The 17,355-nt window shown below is 44.7% G+C and overlaps 2 protein-coding genes across 3 annotated transcripts in view; one reads left to right on the top strand and one right to left on the bottom strand.

Annotated features, from left to right (window-relative positions):
• LOC142563497 (type I phosphatidylinositol 4,5-bisphosphate 4-phosphatase-B) overlaps positions 1-11,386 on the top strand; it is a 45,455-nt gene extending 34,069 nt beyond the window's left edge. The window contains exon 8 of the mRNA XM_075674050.1: positions 10,942-11,386. Within this exon, the coding sequence (XP_075530165.1) occupies positions 10,942-11,027 (86 nt within the window). The 3' untranslated portion in view covers positions 11,028-11,386. The remainder of the gene's footprint in view (positions 1-10,941) is intronic.
• A 2,983-nt stretch (positions 11,387-14,369) lies between these two features.
• LOC142563464 (peptide methionine sulfoxide reductase-like) overlaps positions 14,370-17,355 on the bottom strand; it is a 51,537-nt gene continuing 48,551 nt past the window's right edge. For both annotated transcript variants that reach the window (XM_075674019.1, XM_075674023.1), the window contains exons 3-4: positions 17,074-17,328; positions 14,370-14,733 (exon numbers count right to left, since the gene is read on the bottom strand). In XM_075674019.1, coding sequence (XP_075530134.1) covers positions 14,508-14,733; positions 17,074-17,328 — 481 coding nt within the window. In that variant the 3' untranslated portion in view covers positions 14,370-14,507. The remainder of the gene's footprint in view (positions 14,734-17,073; positions 17,329-17,355) is intronic.

Raw genomic sequence — 17,355 nt, 5'->3', positions numbered from 1 at the left:
CACCAATCTGTGCCGGCTGGAATTTGTTGCTACATATTGCTCCTAATAGTCTTTTTTTTTTTAACCTAAATTGTGCCGTTGCTGCACCACGGCATTTATTTATTTATTTATTTATTTATTTATTTATTTATTTATTGTACCCTCAAGGCATACAAGCATTATAGAGGGGAGCGGTCAACCTTTCAACATAAATACAGTTATTTGCACTTACACAATTAAAAAATTTTTAAAAATGGGAACTAATGTAATTTCTAATAACGAAAATTCACACTGTCATGCAAGACTTGTACAATAATTACGGCAAGAAAATACTATTGCAGCCGATTAAGACACTAAAAGATGAAGTTTCCAACCGACATAGAGAACGTTTAAAGAAAAAAAATGTTGGAATGCGTTAAATTGCGCTGGAAAGAGCTTCACGAAAATGGTCACAGTTGGTAATGCTAACTAATGAGGCGGGAAGATGGTTCCAGTCGAGGCTGGTTTTGGGCAGGAAAGAGTGGGAGTATGTTGCAGTGTTTTGGTGAGGGACATGGACTTTGTGGTGGTGATCAAGTCGAGATGAAACAAAATTAGGCGGTTTAATCAGTCGGGTGCTAAGGACATGATTATGATGATAGATCTTATGAAACAATGCAAGTCGAAATAGTTTCCGTCTATTTGCAAGCAGGAGCAGATTAAGTATCGATTTCATGTTAGTTACGCTAGAAGTTCGATGGTAGTTACTTAGGATAAAACGTGCTGAGCGATTCTGCATTGCCTCTAAGTTATTGGTAAGAATTGCAAGGCCAGGGTCCCAGATTGACGAGGCATATTCGAGATTAGATCGGACAGAAGTGATATATAACTGTCGCTTGAGTGATGAAGGTGCGAGAGAGAAGTTTCTCTTCAGGTAACCAAGCATGCAATTGGCCTTTGATGTTACGTGCTCGATGTGGTACATCTATGAAAGGTCATTAGTAATATGTACACCGAGGTATTTATAGGTAGTTACGGATTCTAGCGCCGTGTTGTGAAGAAGGTAGTTCGGGCAAGGCATGTTATTACGCGATACTCTCATTGATTTACATTAAGAATGTTAAGCTTCATTTTCCACATTTCACACCAAGCAGAAATATTATTTAGGTCACATTGAAGGATTATTGTGTCAGTATAATTAGAAATGGTGCGGTAGATAACACAATCATCAGCAAAAACACAGACAGAAGAAGCGATACTAGTAGGTAAATCATTGATATAAATCAAAAATAGTAATGGGCCTAAAACTGAGCCCTGTGGCACTCCGGAGGAAACAAGTGCCTCTAGAGAATCGGTTCCATTCACCGTGACAAATTGAGTGCGGTTAGAAAGAAAGTCGCGTATCCAGTCTTGTACTAAAGGGTCAACGTTTAGGCTGGTTAGTTTTAGCATAAGGAGGTCATGGTTTACACTATCAAAGGCTTTCGCAAAATCCAAGTATATGCAATCAGTGATGAGGCCGGCGTCAAGGAATGCGTGAAGGTCATCAGTAAATGTAAGTAGCTGTGTTTCACAAGAAAAATGTTTACGAAAACCAGGCATAGTTTCAGTTGTGTGGTATTTGGGAAGCTACAACCAATACGAGTCATGCTGCTGCATTTATTGGCTGCATTCATTCATTGTGTTATGGTGAGTGAGACAGCTGTTGTGACAGCAGACAGAATCCAATTGAATCCTATTTTTATGCCCCAATCGTCAGGCTACGGTGGGTTAGGTGGCCATGCTGGCTCTGTGACTGCATGGTGAATGCAGTAGTCTTACACATTGTGGGCTGATTTGTGATGGTGCTGTGTAGACTAAAAGATAAACACTGCGTACTGCTTATTCCTGCTGCTTGCTTGCAACTTTATTCATTGCACCATATCACTTTGTTTTCAAAAGAAATGGAGGTCATTGAGTTTAGCATTGAGTTTTATAAACTCCCACACAGTGATCACGTATCGGACCTTGGTTCATGCTCTTTGTGAGCTATTCATATGCCCTTTGGTAAAATATATGTCTAGTAAAGCTCGTGGTAAAAAAGTTGAACGCAAACGAGCAAGCATCCTAGCCCTTATGCCTTGTCCTGGGAGAGCCTATCAGTGACGTAATAAAGAAGGATACTATATGCTCACACCACTAATTATGATTCATGAAACAAATTCAAAACCTCCAGAATATCAGGTTTGCAAAGTGATCCTGCCTTCAACGGTTACTAAAGAGAAAAATAATTTGAAGTGTTAGTCAATTACTCATCTCAATACGAAAAAAAGCATAAACTAACAGTGAAAGAGGCTTGGTAAGCCAGAAAAAAAAAACGCAAAACTGAAAGACGCTTCACGCCACCGCCTTGAAGTTCCTGCACCAGCTTGGTGGGACGTTGTTGATTTTGGTGGCGACTGCTAACTGTTTATTTGTATAAAGTTGTATTACATTGTATTCTGGAAGAGTTAGACTGAGCTTAGCAAATTTTGGAAACCTCTACAGAGCCACAACGGCCCAAATACGAATAATTACTTTGAGTTCCACTTCATCACATTAGGGTTTGGTGTTAAATTAAGACAATGGAACTTGCATCCTGTTTTTTTTCTCTAATAAACTGCTTATTACCATGAAACTCAAGAAACCACGAGTTTTGAAAGGACATTTTATAAGACTAAACCGATTTAGCGTTTCTCTTTAGTGCCAGCAGCATGTTGGATTTAGTGTATGTAGGCTCGAGCTGCCTATGTCACCTGCTATGGTGAATCATTTATTTTGTTCCTAGTTCTTGTGACGAAACGATTATGTAAACTGAAGAGAATACTAAACTAAATTTTGTTTCTTTGTGTGCGCCTTTGTGGAAACTTTACACCTGCTCCAAATACAGGAGCAGATGCTCCAAAAGTATATTTTACTAGCTCTAGTGACTGCTCCAAGACGCTGAAGGGAATTCCCACCACTGGAGTAGCAGAGCACCCAACAAATCAGCATGATTGAAATGATGCATTTGTTAAGAGTCAAGTGGGCCTTTCAGCTGTGAGGATACGTGGAAGTTCAAGCTTAGCGGATGATATTGAGTACATTTCATGCTGTGGTGTCTGGATGTCTCATAAAAACTTGAAAAACATGTTGAAATTTCTGAAAAGCAAGCATGTGAGATCTCACTCTGCTGCCCATTCAGTGCTGCGTAAACTGTATTTGTTGATTGAGCTGGAAGTTATGCATGCCGGCTTGACTACCGTATTTACTCGCGTAATGATCGCACCCCTGAATTTTGCCGTCATTTTGCTGCCAAAATTCTATTTTTTAAATTTTCCCTGTAATGATCGCAAACCGAACTTGCCGCAGCGATGTGTCGTGTGCCAAGGCTAGCTAATAATGATCGCGCTTACCATCTGTCGAATGCTATGCGAACGACTCAAGACAAACCAAGCAGTCTGCACGCACCAAACATTCTTAAAGGGATACGGACACAAAAGTTGAACTGTTGAAAATGACGAATACAACAAGCTGCTTAGAAATAAACGAGAAACACCTTTCTTTCGCGATTTTGTGTTGCGCCTTGCCTCCAAGCGGCCGCCGGGAGAAGCTGAAATTTGACGTCATGACACCCCCGCGCGCGTGGCCAAGGTCAGCCACAGCCGGTGCAGTCTTTCCGGAGTGTCGGTCCCTTGCAGCGTTTGTTTATCGCCGTCGGCTATGTTCGCATGTGGTCCATCTGAAACATTATCCCCATCAGCGTTCCATGCAGTCTTACACGCGTGGTCGCACGGTCGTCGATCGGTATTGACGCATTCGTCACGGCGGAAGAAAATGCCCAGACATTACTGCGCCCACAGCTGTTATAACAGCCTTATCGGTTGTGACACGCTGTCGCGCACGTTTCCCAGAGACGAGAAGGTGCGTAAACGTTGCATATGTGCCTGTCAGCCACCACACCTAGCATGGATGGAGACTTCTAAAACATGGCTTCATTTGCACGGACCACTTCTTCGACGATGATTATGCAACCAGCCTGGCTGTGCTCAAAAGCCTTGGCATGCCGCTCAAAAGGCTCCTGCTGAGGCAATACAATTGAAAGAGCGGGTGCTTAGTGATGCATTCGTAACTGTCAGCTGTGTTCGCCGCCTTTTGTTGTTCTGGCAACAGACCCTCTCTCTTTCTGTATGCATGTAGCCGCAGCAGTGACCGCAGGAGCGCCTGTTGAAAGAAGGGAAATTACCCTTTCATTGGCTGTGCAAGAACAGATATTCTCGGGTTGTGACAGAAATTGTTTACCCTTCGGATGCATGTTTTTGTCACAAAACAAAATAGTCATGTTGTGTACACTTTCGCTGCGTCTAATATTGAACGACAGCATGCGAGTGCTCTTTTAATTGATCAAATATACAAAACACAGCCAGTGAATGAACGCCAGACAACAGCATGCATGTGTAGTAAACTAAAATGCCCAGCAACATTTATCTACATTGCCTTTTCACACGTTGCTTTTCAACCTCAAGCAAAAAATTAAGGATTTTCACAGGTCTCTGCATGGTCATGCATCGGGTTTCATGACTTGGTTGTTCGCGCAGCATTTCCCTAGTAAATGTCACAGCCAAAGACTGTCCTTTCTCTATGGCCACAGAATCGATGTAACTAAGTGATCTGGTCGTCGGGTCCCTAGCGCAGCCGCCCATCTCAACGAGTTCCACCAGTAAATGGCTCCTAATGGCGTGAATGTGATATTAGCCGTAAACACAGGGCTACGAAACGGCTGGAAAATGCTACACATGCCGTGCCTCGTCGCATAAAAACGAAGTGTGTAGCGGTCGAAAACCGACAGCGTAGGTAAGCACAAAGTGACGAGCTACGCTGTTCAAGCGACGAGCTATTCAGCCGTAATAGCTGCCTTTCTGCCTCAACGCTGGTCACGAAACTAGGCATTTTGCATCCTACGTAACATAACTTTACGAACTGCTGCCACTGCACTTCAGATTTACTAGAAAAAAAATTGCCGTGTTGCTGGCCCGGACTGCCTGACCGGCACGTTCAAGGCTGCCTGCTCTTCTTTGCCGCTTGACGCGGAAGGCTCGTAATCGTAAGCGGTTATATTTCTTGCTAAGTTGGAACGGTCCTCACCTACAGACGTGTACTCATCGCTGGTAGAGGCACCAGAACCCGAATCCATGCTCGCGATGGCAGAGGCGGCGCGCCTCGAATGACCGCGGCCGGCCGGCCAGCTGGCTATCCGATGAGGGTGTCGTGACGTCACGCCTTCCAACTCGCTTTGGCCGGGTGGCGTTGCGCGCGCTTACAAAAACGCCAAAAATAAAGCCATCTGCTGAAAAATGAGCGAAGTGACTACTTGTTTTCGGTGTACTCGTACACAGAGGACTCATTTTCTGTATTATCGTAAAATGTTCAGATTTTGTGTCCGTATCCCTTTAAGCAGATGCCCCATTTCATTCCCTTCATCACTTATCCGCACTTCCATGACACAAAAAAGCTACAACCAAACTTGGCTTTATAATGGTTGTGTTCAACAACAACAACAAAGGCGTCTTTTGATTCTTCTCATCTGCACTCATGGGCACGCAACAAATCGCAAGTGGCAACGATAGTAGCCACGTTTACACGGATATGTTAGAAGTGTACCCTATTCATACGCCGACGCTTGTAACACAGCTAAAATATTCGCCCACCCTTAGCGGAAACGTGCCATATTAGGATAGTAGTGAAGACAAATGCCGCAGTTTCCGCAGCATGCCCGCCATGTGTTTCTATGTCACTGGCAGCTAAGCGCGCCCATCTGTTTCTGTCCCCTCAAAGTGGACATGGCTACGTTATTGCTGCAAACTTGCTGATATTAACGATATTATTCATTACTGATACGGAAGAAACTGTTTCAATGCACGTAATGTACTTACAAGAAGAAAAAAAATCGCGTTCGTCACGTTCGCCTTGCTCCGCAGGCCGCCATTTTTCTTTTGGTGTCCCACACTGCATACAGTGGCAGCGGCCTATTTGTTGACCTATTGCCATCCTGCAGCAAACGCGGGATGAAATTTTTTTTTCTTTTCGTGGGAAATTTAACCAGCACAATAATCGCACCCCTGAATTTGCGTCAATTTTTTTTGCAATAAAGTGCGATCATTATGCGAGTAAATACGCTATATTACATAAGTAGTGTGTAGGACAATCCACAAGTGACCGAGAAGCGTGCATGCACTTCATGTGTGTGCTTGCAAGGCAGAACAAATAGGTGTATGCATAGAAAACTGTAGACTGAATTCATGCAAAATTAACAAACTTTCATTGACAGCAGTCAGTTGCCTGTGATATCTGCACTTAACAGCATCTTGATGATATTAAATGGGTCCTGAACCACCCTTCGGGCTTGGTGAGAAAACGTAGCCCACGGATTGCATACACTGCTGTGAACATTTCAGCCAAGTTTTGCAGTTGTTCGCAGCGCGTGGAGCTTGCAAGTGGAGCTTGTAAGTGGAACACTAAGTCACCTTTCTCTCAAACGCTGTCTTTTCAACAGAAGTGTGCTCCTTTCTCTTTTCTGGACGCTTTATTTAGTAATATAGCAGGTTCCTGCAGGCTGCTGCTATTGGCCAATAGCTGACATCAATCAACAAGGGTGTTTGGATCAGGGCGCTTCTTCCTACTGTTACTGGGTTGGCCTGGTTGCTGGTGAGGAAACGGCCAGGGATGCGTTCTAGCTGCCCGATCAGCCCATATTGAAGAGCACCATATACCAATTCCGCTTTCTGGAACTGACGCAGCACGGAAGTTCCGCCTGCTTGCTCGGCAGTGCACCACGTCGCAATGAATGAGCCACATTTAAGAAATACGCGACTGTACTCCCTTGATCTGACATTAAGTCTCCGAGCGCCATTACAGCTTCGCCGTGGAGACGTCACGCTCTTGTATCGACTGTGGTTCGGCGTTGCCTTTACCAAAGCCTATCCATTCCGCATAGGGATGACCGACACCGCAACCTGTGACCACTGCGGCCATGAAGAATCACTTGAACATATTTTGTGCGCTTGCCCGCAGTACAGTCCACAGAGAGAATACCTTCGCCACGAACTTGACCAACTGGACGACCAATCGCTATCGGAAAAAAGAATTCTACAACACCGAAGGGACCTAACGTCACAGAAGAAGGCCGTGCAAGCGCTATTGCGCTTTCTGCGATCTACCGGCCTTCGCGAACGTCTTTAACTGGAACGCCTTTTGTGTGTGTGTGTCTCAATGTGTGTGTGTGTGTGTTTTTTTCTGTTTTCTTCTCTGTCGCCTTTCTAACCCCCATCTCCCATCCCCATGTAGGGTAGCAAACCGGAGACTGATATCTGGTTAACCTCCCTGCCTTTCCCCTTCATCTCTCTCTCTCTTTCTCTCGATGCAGTTTAATAAACAGGCTGAAGTAAGTGAAAATCTGCTTTCGAATTTCGATAATAATTGTGTACTTCCGGAAGAAGCAGCTTATTGTCTGCTCACACTCTGCTGCGGCCTGCTGCGGCCGACAATGTAGAGTATTGTAGGAACTTTGGCCACCTTGCTCAACAGTCTCGTAGCCATCCGGTATTACTAATTTCAACTAGTTTTGAATGTTCAGCTTGACTCAAACCACGTGCACGCTTACTCCTGGCTTGTCCTGGTTAGATGCCTTGGCAGACTATTGATAGCATTTCAGAGTGCGAAAGTTGGATGCGGCTTTTCTTCGTCAGTTAGGTTGGTCAAGGACAAAGCCGGTCTGCACCACATAGCATGGTCAGGCTGGAGCATATGAACGTGAGCAGGCATTCAAGCCCTGTCATGCACAACGCAAACATTGTGCATACGCACAACATTTGCATATAGACGGTTTCACTCGCGCGATAACTGTAGCGAGAGTGCAGCCCGAAATCTTCCGGTCAAGGGCCTTGTCAGTCTACTGCGCCGGAACACAAAGCGCGTTTTTAAGGTGCTTTACAGGTGGAAAGTTTATTTTTAAGTTTTCAGATAAAAGACATACGAATTACGCCTCAAGACAAATACATAAAATTTTTTGTGTAACTTAGGGCAACATTCACTTGTAAAATTGTTCTTATGTACAGAGGAAAAGGGTTTAAAATCTGCAGGCATAGATTTTAACGCACTCTTGCTAGTCAATATCGCAGCCAATGCTTTTCTTGCTCTCTAAATTTAGCGCGTTACGTCAATGAGCAAAACCGGAAATCGTCCAGGGCCTATTTTCGTAAACAGTGAAAGGGTATTGTATAGCTGTGGTCTGCTACATAGCATGGATACCGCCGCCACCGTGGGGTGCCGTGACAAGTTCACTGGCTGAGCACACAGCAGCTCGCTGAGGACAACTGTGTTTGTCTTACGTTTGGTGCATCATAGGCGCCAAGATCAGAAGTAGTGGCATCTACGTTAGCATCTAAAAACAAATCTGAACTGTGCGCCATTGGGACATTCAGTAGGCGGAGCATCATGGGCATGTCCCGCTCTGCCGTAGCCTTTGCAGTACAAGGTATTGAAGAAGGAGTGCAAGCACCGCGAAGATGGTGTTTAATTGCCATAATTCGGCTTCTGCTGAACGCATTGAAGTACCTTTTGCAGCAAAATATTTCTGAAGTAGCCTATTTTAACTTCAAATGCATTTCTCCACTTCAATAACAAGTGATTCAGAGCCTCTTTAAAGTTGCCTTGAGAGTGCCTTAGGCATATGTGTAAATTTGTTTATATTGTTGCTCTGAAATACAACACTGGACCATTCTTATGAATGACATTTTCACACCTATTGTAAAGTGAAGTGCAATGAACCGTTCCATGAATTTTTAAAATTTATTTTATGAGAACTACCCGATTCATATACAGGGTGTGTATAAAAAGTATCGGAAAAATAGATATATTAGAGATATTGCTACAATGCCTCAAAAGTCTTTAACGTACATCCCTTGAGCGTCGAAACACTTTTGCCAATGGCTTTTCCACGACTCGAAGGGTTCCTGGTAGGTGGCTTCCGGAAGGTCCTTAAAGGGACGCTAAAGGTAAATATTAAGTTAAGCTAGATGAAATATTACGCTTCTGTAATAACGAATTCTTCATTCGTAATGAAAACAGAGCTTCTGTAAGCGAGAAAATGACAGAAATAGAAAATATAAGGGGCTACAACTATTGTAGACTATCGTACTCTTATGTGTGGCATCAGCACCTGTGATTCACAAAGAGCGGCCGCGACCCATCACTGCGAACGGCATCAGTTTTTTTCTGTTTACAACGGCCGAGGCAGCAACATGTGGGAATTCACCACCCTGCTGGCTCCGGCTGCGGAGGCTCAAGTGACCGTAACTGGCAACCTGACGCCAAGCAGAGGCACAGAGTGGCTCATGCAGTTTGAACACCAACATCCACCAAACGGTACGCTTCGTATATAGAGCTAAATAGTCTACAAAACATATAACACCAACATAGAGGGTGGTCACGTGGAGATTCCGTCAAGTCCTCTGCTGTGCCACGGGCGGTTCAAATTGAGAAGCAGCAGCGGCACCTATGACGGCAATTTGCTAGGCAAAAATTTATATATTGGCATACAGGCAATGATGATAGACTTCTAAATGAATGCTCTGGCAATATATCTCGAGTTAATACTTTCCTTTAGTGTCCCTTTAAGGGCACACGTACAAGGTTCTTTGACGGCACTTAGGGTCCCATGGTGGTGTCCTTTGAGCAAGGATTTCACTTTTGTGAATAGAAAATAGTCTGCTGATGCCAAGTCGGGACTATAAGGGGGTTGGGGAATTGTCGCGATGTCGTTTATCGTCAGGTAGTCGCTGAACTTGGTGCAGATGTGGCTGGTTGCATTGTCGTGATGCAATTTCCAATTTCTGGCGATGGCTGGCCTCACCTGGTTGACCCTTCTCTTCAGTCTTCTTAGCACTTCTAGGTAAAAAGCACCATTCACTGTCTGCCCCTCAGGTACAAATTCGTAGTGGACCACTCCCTTTGTGTCAAAGAAAATGATGAGCATGGCTTTCACTTTGTATTTGCTCATTCGAGCCTTTTTTGGACGAGGTGATGTCGGAGTATGCCATTCTTAACTTGGCCACTTTGTTTCCGGGTTGTATTGAAATATCCAAGTTTCATCTCCCGTGATTACGTTGTCCAAAAAGCCAGGGTCTTCTTCAATGCATTGCAGAAGGTCTTCACAAGCAGACACTTGCCTCTGCTTTTGCTCATCTGTCAAGACCTTCAGGACGAGTTTAGCGCAGATCTTCCGCATTGCTAAATTTTCAGTGATAATGCTGTGCACTGTGATCTTATGAATGCCAATTTCATCTGCGACCGTTCGCACACTTAAACGACGGTCTGAATTCAGCACTTAGTGCACACGTTGCATGATGTCATTGGTTCTTGACGTCACCGGCCGTCCAGCACGTGGCTCATCCTCCACACTCTCTCAACCATCTTTGAAGAGCTTGTGCCACTTAAAAGCAATTTGTGACATGCTTTCGTGCTTGAACACTTGGTGAGTCATGCCCAATGTCTCCATACCTGATTTCCGAAGTACAACACAAAATTTAATGGAATACCGCTGTTCAATCGTTCGCTGCATTTTGTGCTTGCACCCAGTCGCTCGACAAGGGTCCACTAAAAACACTATCTAGCCTGAACGAACGCTCACAGGCGACTGGTGCTTGGTGTGTCTTGAAGGTCACATCCCCTACCACTGAGCATGCGTGGTGTAAGCGTGCTGCGACGTATAGTCACGTCAGGAAACAGTTGTTCCTGATACATTTTATACAAACCCTGTGTTTTTGTAGTTCCCTTTGCAGTCAAAAAGTGATTGATTCCTGTGTTCTTATTTGATATTTACAACTCTTAAGAAACTTAGTAAATTCCTGGATTTTATATTGAATTATGCTTTCTATAAATTAGAAGTGACACTAAACAAAATGGTGCCTTTTTTTTCTGGGTTTTCAGGTGGCCTGATCGCATTCCTCCTGTTCCTGCTTCGCTCTCTCTATTATCTCACCATGAGGGTGTCGCACATTGAAGAGCCTGCATGAAGTTTGAGTTACCATGGTGTTGTTGACAAGGCATTGGAAGCCTTTTGAAAATGGCCGCACCTTATGCTCTGGTATATTATTCCAATAGCCCCTTCATCCAGGTCTGAAAGCTGGAAGAATTTCGACACTTTTTTTTTGTCATTTTTCTTTGTGTGTGCTGCAGTTCTGTACATAATATTTTGCTCTTAAAGCACTGGTAAGGTAGCTCTGTTGTGGGCATGTTTTAGTTCTCACAGAAGCACCCACCAGAATGCTGTGTGTTTGTGTTGCGACATGTATTGCTTTTCCTTATGCAAGATTTGTTTTGCTATTAATTTTCGAACTGATGTTTGAATGGGAAATAAAAGCACTGAATTTTCCCTGACTCTCTAGTGCAGGCATGGATGTGACCGTGCTATGTTATGCTTGCTTTGACCAAGTGCTATAACTCATTCAACCTTGATGCAATGCAAACCAGTAAATAACAGCGTGATGACATGGTTTGGTGTAGGCTGGGCCAACATCTCCTGAAATTGCATTAGCTTTGGATTTAATTGCTCATACATAAAACATGAGATTGGGTGTGAAAATGGGCTTATTCAATTATTCAATCTTATTTGTTTTGCCACCGAATAATAAGAAAAGTAGTATACAATGCCTTTGAGGGAATGTTTCCCCAGTAAAAAAGAAAAAAATCTGTTGCAGTCTCTTAGTGAACTTCTCATTACTTCTATTTAAACAGGCCTTATAGCTAGCTATCTAGCTGCAGGTTATTCAACTGGTGCCAATGAAATGGGCAATAATGTTGCAATAGGATTAAGAGAAATGTAATTTGTCTGACTGCTTGTTAACCAAGAATGTCTTATGAGTAACAATTGCATTGCATATATATATATATAAGATATGTATGTTAAAAAGGAAAATTATGCTTCTCTAGTTGATAAAATGTTTGAATTTTAATGTTCTCAATACTACAGCATGGCACAAAGTGAAAGTCATTTTACATGCATTGAATAGCTATATTATATGCAGTCACATTTTCAGTTTGTATTTAGTTTTCGTTGCATGACCGGCGGCACTTAGGCTCTAGAAATTTGGTGTGATAGTCAATGACATTTTGTGTGATCTGTTCATAATTTGCTACTGTGTTCTGGCTGTTAACGAAAGAATGGACTATTGTTTTGGCTGTGTGCATGGAAAAAAAAAACATGCCTTGAAACTGGTGCTATGGAGAGTGAGAGACTGTGTTTTACTAGGGTTATGTCATGAATGTTGGCCAATTGTTGCACATGTGGACAATATTGTATGTTGTGGGCTGACGACTGCATGGTTTCTCACAGCTTCAGCATGAAAGGCATAACTAAAGTACCTGTTGGGGAAAATATATGAAAGTGTTGCACACCTGTACCTTGAATGCACAAAACTAGTAGCAAGGCTCTTGTGGTTAGATTATTGTCCAGGAAAGATTGACATACTTGTCCACAAGCGACTCTTCCATCACCATTTCATAATGCACATGGTTACCCAGGTCACGTGTAGTAGAGGTTCAAGCTATAAATTTAGTTAGAGCTTTTTAAAAATGTTTTATTTCTGCATGACAAACAAATGTTTTGTTCTTTTTCTGGAGATACAGGCCTTTTAGTAGTTGCTTATTTTCTGTGCTGTATTGAATTAGTACATATTTTTTAATAAATTTACTCCAGGCTTTATGCTCTGCAAAAGTTGGGGCACTCAAGTTATTCTGTTCTTTTTGCTAGATCACCATGGCTGCTACATTCTGATGCATCAAGCTTGCATAAAAAAAACTTCAAATAGTAGACTGAAGGCCAACCTCCATGAAGTGAAAAAGTGACGGAACTTTCGTGTCCGACACTCGGCAACGTCCACCCCCCTGCCCAATGTCCATAAACTGGTTGTTCACCGCTGATCAGCTCTCCCGAGATATTCGCTGCCCTGCAAACGTTGCCACTGAAAGTAGTCATGCACGATAGCAAGCGCGGACCAATGACATGTAGCACAGTAGTTGGCTGAACCATTTCAGTGTTTGGACCCTTTCCAATGTGTACCAGTGAAAACCTTGGGAAATTCTAGTTTTACCTTGAAAGTAGCCATCTAAATTCAGGGGGCAAGAATGGCACTTGGTGCAGCTCCGACACTTTAGTATGCCCCACCTACAAAAATTGCTGCTTTATGTAATTTGCCTTAAAAATGGCACATATGAGTTCATAAAATGCTTCAAGAAGCGTGTGGCCTGTGCTAGAGCACAGGATGAAGAATTTCTTTCTTTCTTTCTTTCTTTCTTTCTTTAGGTTTCTTTTTAAGTTTCTTTAGGAAAAGTTTTGTGAGAGTATTTTAGGGGTATTCCAAGCAGGTGCCACTGCCACCACACAGGCAAGAAGGCTTGTATAAATGATGCAGTTGAATGCAATTTCATAAATTGCTGTTTACAGATCTTGTAACTGAAGATAAGTATTCTGCTTCATTATTTAGAGGAACTTTATTCTCCAGACAGCCGCCATTTCGTCTGCAAATGTTAAACACTGCCACATGTTCAGATCATGCCCTCTGATTGCCAATTCGACCACGTGTGCAGTTTTGCATGCAACATACCAACAGTTGGCAACAGCATGTGTACTCAAGCAAGCAGTGTTCATATTGAGTGCTTACATTGAGGTCTAACATTGATAATGCTGTACAGCATGTGTACTCAAGCAAGCAGTGTTCATATTGAGTGCTTACGCTGAGGTGTAACATTGATAATGCTGTGCTGTTCAGCTATGTAGCTTGCTTGGCAAATTGGGTCTCTCTCTCTCTCTCTCTCTCTTTTAAAGGTTCCATCGCTCGCAAAATTAAAAGCAGTGAAAATCCAATGATGCTGTGCGCAGATGTGTTGCGCAGTGCCTATCGATCACGTGAGGTCGCATTTCTTTTTTTTCTTTTTTTTAATGTCACATTCTACTCAATTTGATCAGGACACCACAAAATGGTTTGCGTGTTCGTCGATCATGTAAAAGCACGCGTAACGGGGACCGTGTCAACTACCTGTGCACTGCCAATGACGAGGGGGCTGATGAATGCACCGCGAATAACCCCGTTACCAACGAGTAATCTCTTTGGCCCTAGGCTCTCTCTCTCAGGCCTTTTACTTTCTTTTTCTTTTCTTTCTTTTTATTTCTCTATATTTCTCTTCTCGTTTTTTTTTTCTTTTTTGCGTAAACAGTTGGGTAAATAAAGATGTCCGCGAAATTGTGCTTCTCATCATTCTAAATTCCTTTGGCCCATCGAAAGATGCAGTTACTTCTATAATATATATATATATATATATATATATATATATATATATATATATATATATATGCTGTGTCTGCTTGGGGGCGATTTATTTGATACATGGTCGACGGGCGTTTTCTATCTATCAAGTGTTCGGACGTCTCGTGGCGAGCAGAGCTGCGGGCACCGCCCTCGTACAGTCGCAGCTGGAGTGGAGGCTTCGCCGGGCGCTCAGCGAGCTCTGCCCTTGCGGATCAGAGCACGAACGGCGTTGGCCTGGTCGGCGGAGAGGCCCAGCCGGTCGCATTCAGCGTCGAAGGCGGCCATGGTGCCAAAGCCGGCCACGTAGCCGTTGAGTCGCGTCGCCACGTGGCTCCGGGTCACGTCCTTCATGCCGGACTGGATTAGGCTCTTGTACAGCGCGGTTTGCCGCTGCAGCCGGTACTTCTGGTGGTGCCTGCAGAATACGAGCGACTACACTGCACCGAAGTAATCTCGCTGCGGACTCTGTTGTGAGGCATACTGTTTCGGTTGAGCGTACTGCGAAGCTATAGCGGCCTGGTTCTCGATGCCGTACGATGTCCGAAAAGACGCAAATTCGGCACGCGCTCCAATCGGTGGAAGGGGGACTTCGACAGAGGTGTAAAACCGCGCGCGCCCTGCGGGTCGCTCAATTTAATTTCGCATGATCTATTCCTCACGATTTACGACCGGCCTATCCCAGTGATAATTAATGTAGGCCTGGAGTGGCCCGGACCACCGACGAAAGGCCGAAAAAGGAATTGGAATAGAATAGTTGCGTTATCTCGGCACAGCTTTTGTTATCTGCCTTTCCGATGGCGTAACGGGAGCACACTCCTTGCGTCGTACTGCGAGCGAGTGGTGCACAAGTTTGACGCCACTGGAACGTGAACTGCGGTTTCTAAAGTAAGTCTCGCGGTCCCATGCCTCCAACTTCCCAATAGCTGGGTATCCTTCCGAGCGTATGGAACTCCCGTATACATAGTTGCCGAGTACCAGGCCGGGAGCGAGCTGGTACCCATAGTTATACCCTCCGGCAGCACTCGTCTTCCTCCCACAGCAGCGGCGGATGCTCGACTCCTTCATGCATCAAAGCTGTGGGGGCGCTCCCAGATACTTTCGAGATGAGAACCCATATAAACCGAGCGCCAGGTCGTGGACCCATTAGAAGAAAAAAGCGAGTTTCCGGCGGCACCAGGATTCGAACTGAATACCTTTCGTATACGAGACGGTTGCTTTACTATTTAACCGCCGCGGTGCAGTCGGTTTAACCTAAGGCTTCCAGACTTCTTCAAGTTTAATGTGTGGCGCATCACGTGTGAGAAAATGGCGGTATTACATGCGGCTATATCAGTAGTTTTGTCCAATTTCACATAGAAGCTGGTTCGTACTCACCATCGCATCTAATGGCGTTTTTCACTGGTCGATTCGGAGCAGGATTTTTTGCTCCGCGGCAACGAATCCGCATTTCACTGGTCGATCTGGAGCGGATTCGCGCGTTCCACTGGTCGTTTCGGATCAACTCGCTCCGCGCCGGATCGCTCTCACTTGCTCCGCCGCCGAGACGCGGATTCGGGCGGAAATGGAACGCGTCACATGGCGTCACTTCCGTCTTCAAGCGAAATCGGTACCCGGTCCATGCCCGGTCGGTACGCACAACATTGTGTTGGGCATAGTTTGCGGAACCGGTTTGTGTCACGTGCACGCAGACTTCCTGTGTGATCTCCCGCGGAGCGTTCGTGCGCTCCACTGGCAGACTCGGATTGGTGAAAGCCGAGCGCTCGCTCGAGGATTCAGGCGGCTGCTCCAGATCGACCAGTGAAAAACGCCATAAATTAAGGTTGTCTATCTTGCATTTTTAGTACCATTTTTTTTATGAAACCAGTGCTGTTAAATTTTGAGCATTTACGAACCAGAAAACCCCAAGGAAAAAATAGCTTATTTCTATTCGAGAAGGGATAACGAAAAAGCAACTTATACTTTTTTCCCCTTGAAACACTGCCTGTTGTTCAAATGTACCCGCCGTGGTTGCTCAGTGGCTATGGTGTTGGGCTGCTGAGCGCGAGGTCGCGGGATCGAATCCCGGCCACGGCGGCCGCATTTCGATGGGGGCGAAATGCGAAAACACCCGTGTGCTTAGATTTAGGTGCACGTTAAAGAAACCCAGGTGGTCAAAATTTCCAGAGTCCTCCACTACGGCGTGCCTCATAATCAGAAAGTGGTTTTGGCACGTAAAACCCCAAATGTTATTATGTTGTTGTTCAAATGTCTCCAAAAGACAGCTTGTCTCTCTTGAATAAGCATCGTCTGGTGCATCGAGGTGGCTTCGTGATGACCACTTTTGGGTAACAGCTAGGCTTACTTGTTACCACTAATGCGATATGTATACATGGTCGCTAAAACCGCTTTTGTTCTATAGTACACAATGGGTTGTGCCTACTTAAGACAACGCATGACACATGAAATAGCCCATCAGTACCAGTAAATTGTGGGATTTTGCGTGCCAAAACCATGATTTGATTGTGAGGCAGGCAGTAGTGTGAGGCTCCTGATTAATTTTGATCACCTATAGGGTTCTTTAACGTGCACGTAAATGTAAGTGCACGGGTGTTTTTTGCATTTCACCCCCCATCGAAATACGACCGCCGCGGCCGGATTTGATCCCTCGACCTCGTGCTTTGCAGCGCAATGCCAAACCCACTAAGCGACCACGGCGGGTCATCAGTACCAGTCAAAGCAACGGCAGCGGACGTAACACATCCCTAACCAAGCTCACAGTTCGGCCAGGTGGTACTGTTCCAGTTTGAGGATCTTGGTGACTACGGGTGCGCGGTAGTTCTTTCGGATCTCCTCCAGCGACCGCTTTGCCTCGTTCTCCTGGGCGTCGCTATGGTAGAAGATGACGGACATGTACTCCCTGCTGACGTGTTCGCGGGTCGGATCGTGGTTCGGCCAGAAGAGTTTGAGCAGCTCCTTGAAGCACGTCTCCCTGGGATCGAACTCAATGCGCACCACTTCGGTGTAGTCGGACCTGCAAACGGCACACAAGCACGTGCAG

The sequence above is a fragment of the Dermacentor variabilis genome, chromosome 1, assembly GCF_050947875.1.
Source record: "Dermacentor variabilis isolate Ectoservices chromosome 1, ASM5094787v1, whole genome shotgun sequence".
Taxonomy (NCBI): domain Eukaryota; kingdom Metazoa; phylum Arthropoda; class Arachnida; order Ixodida; family Ixodidae; genus Dermacentor; species Dermacentor variabilis.
The sequence above is the reverse complement of the archived record's forward strand: the minus strand, read 5'-3'. Positions and strand labels throughout refer to the sequence as shown.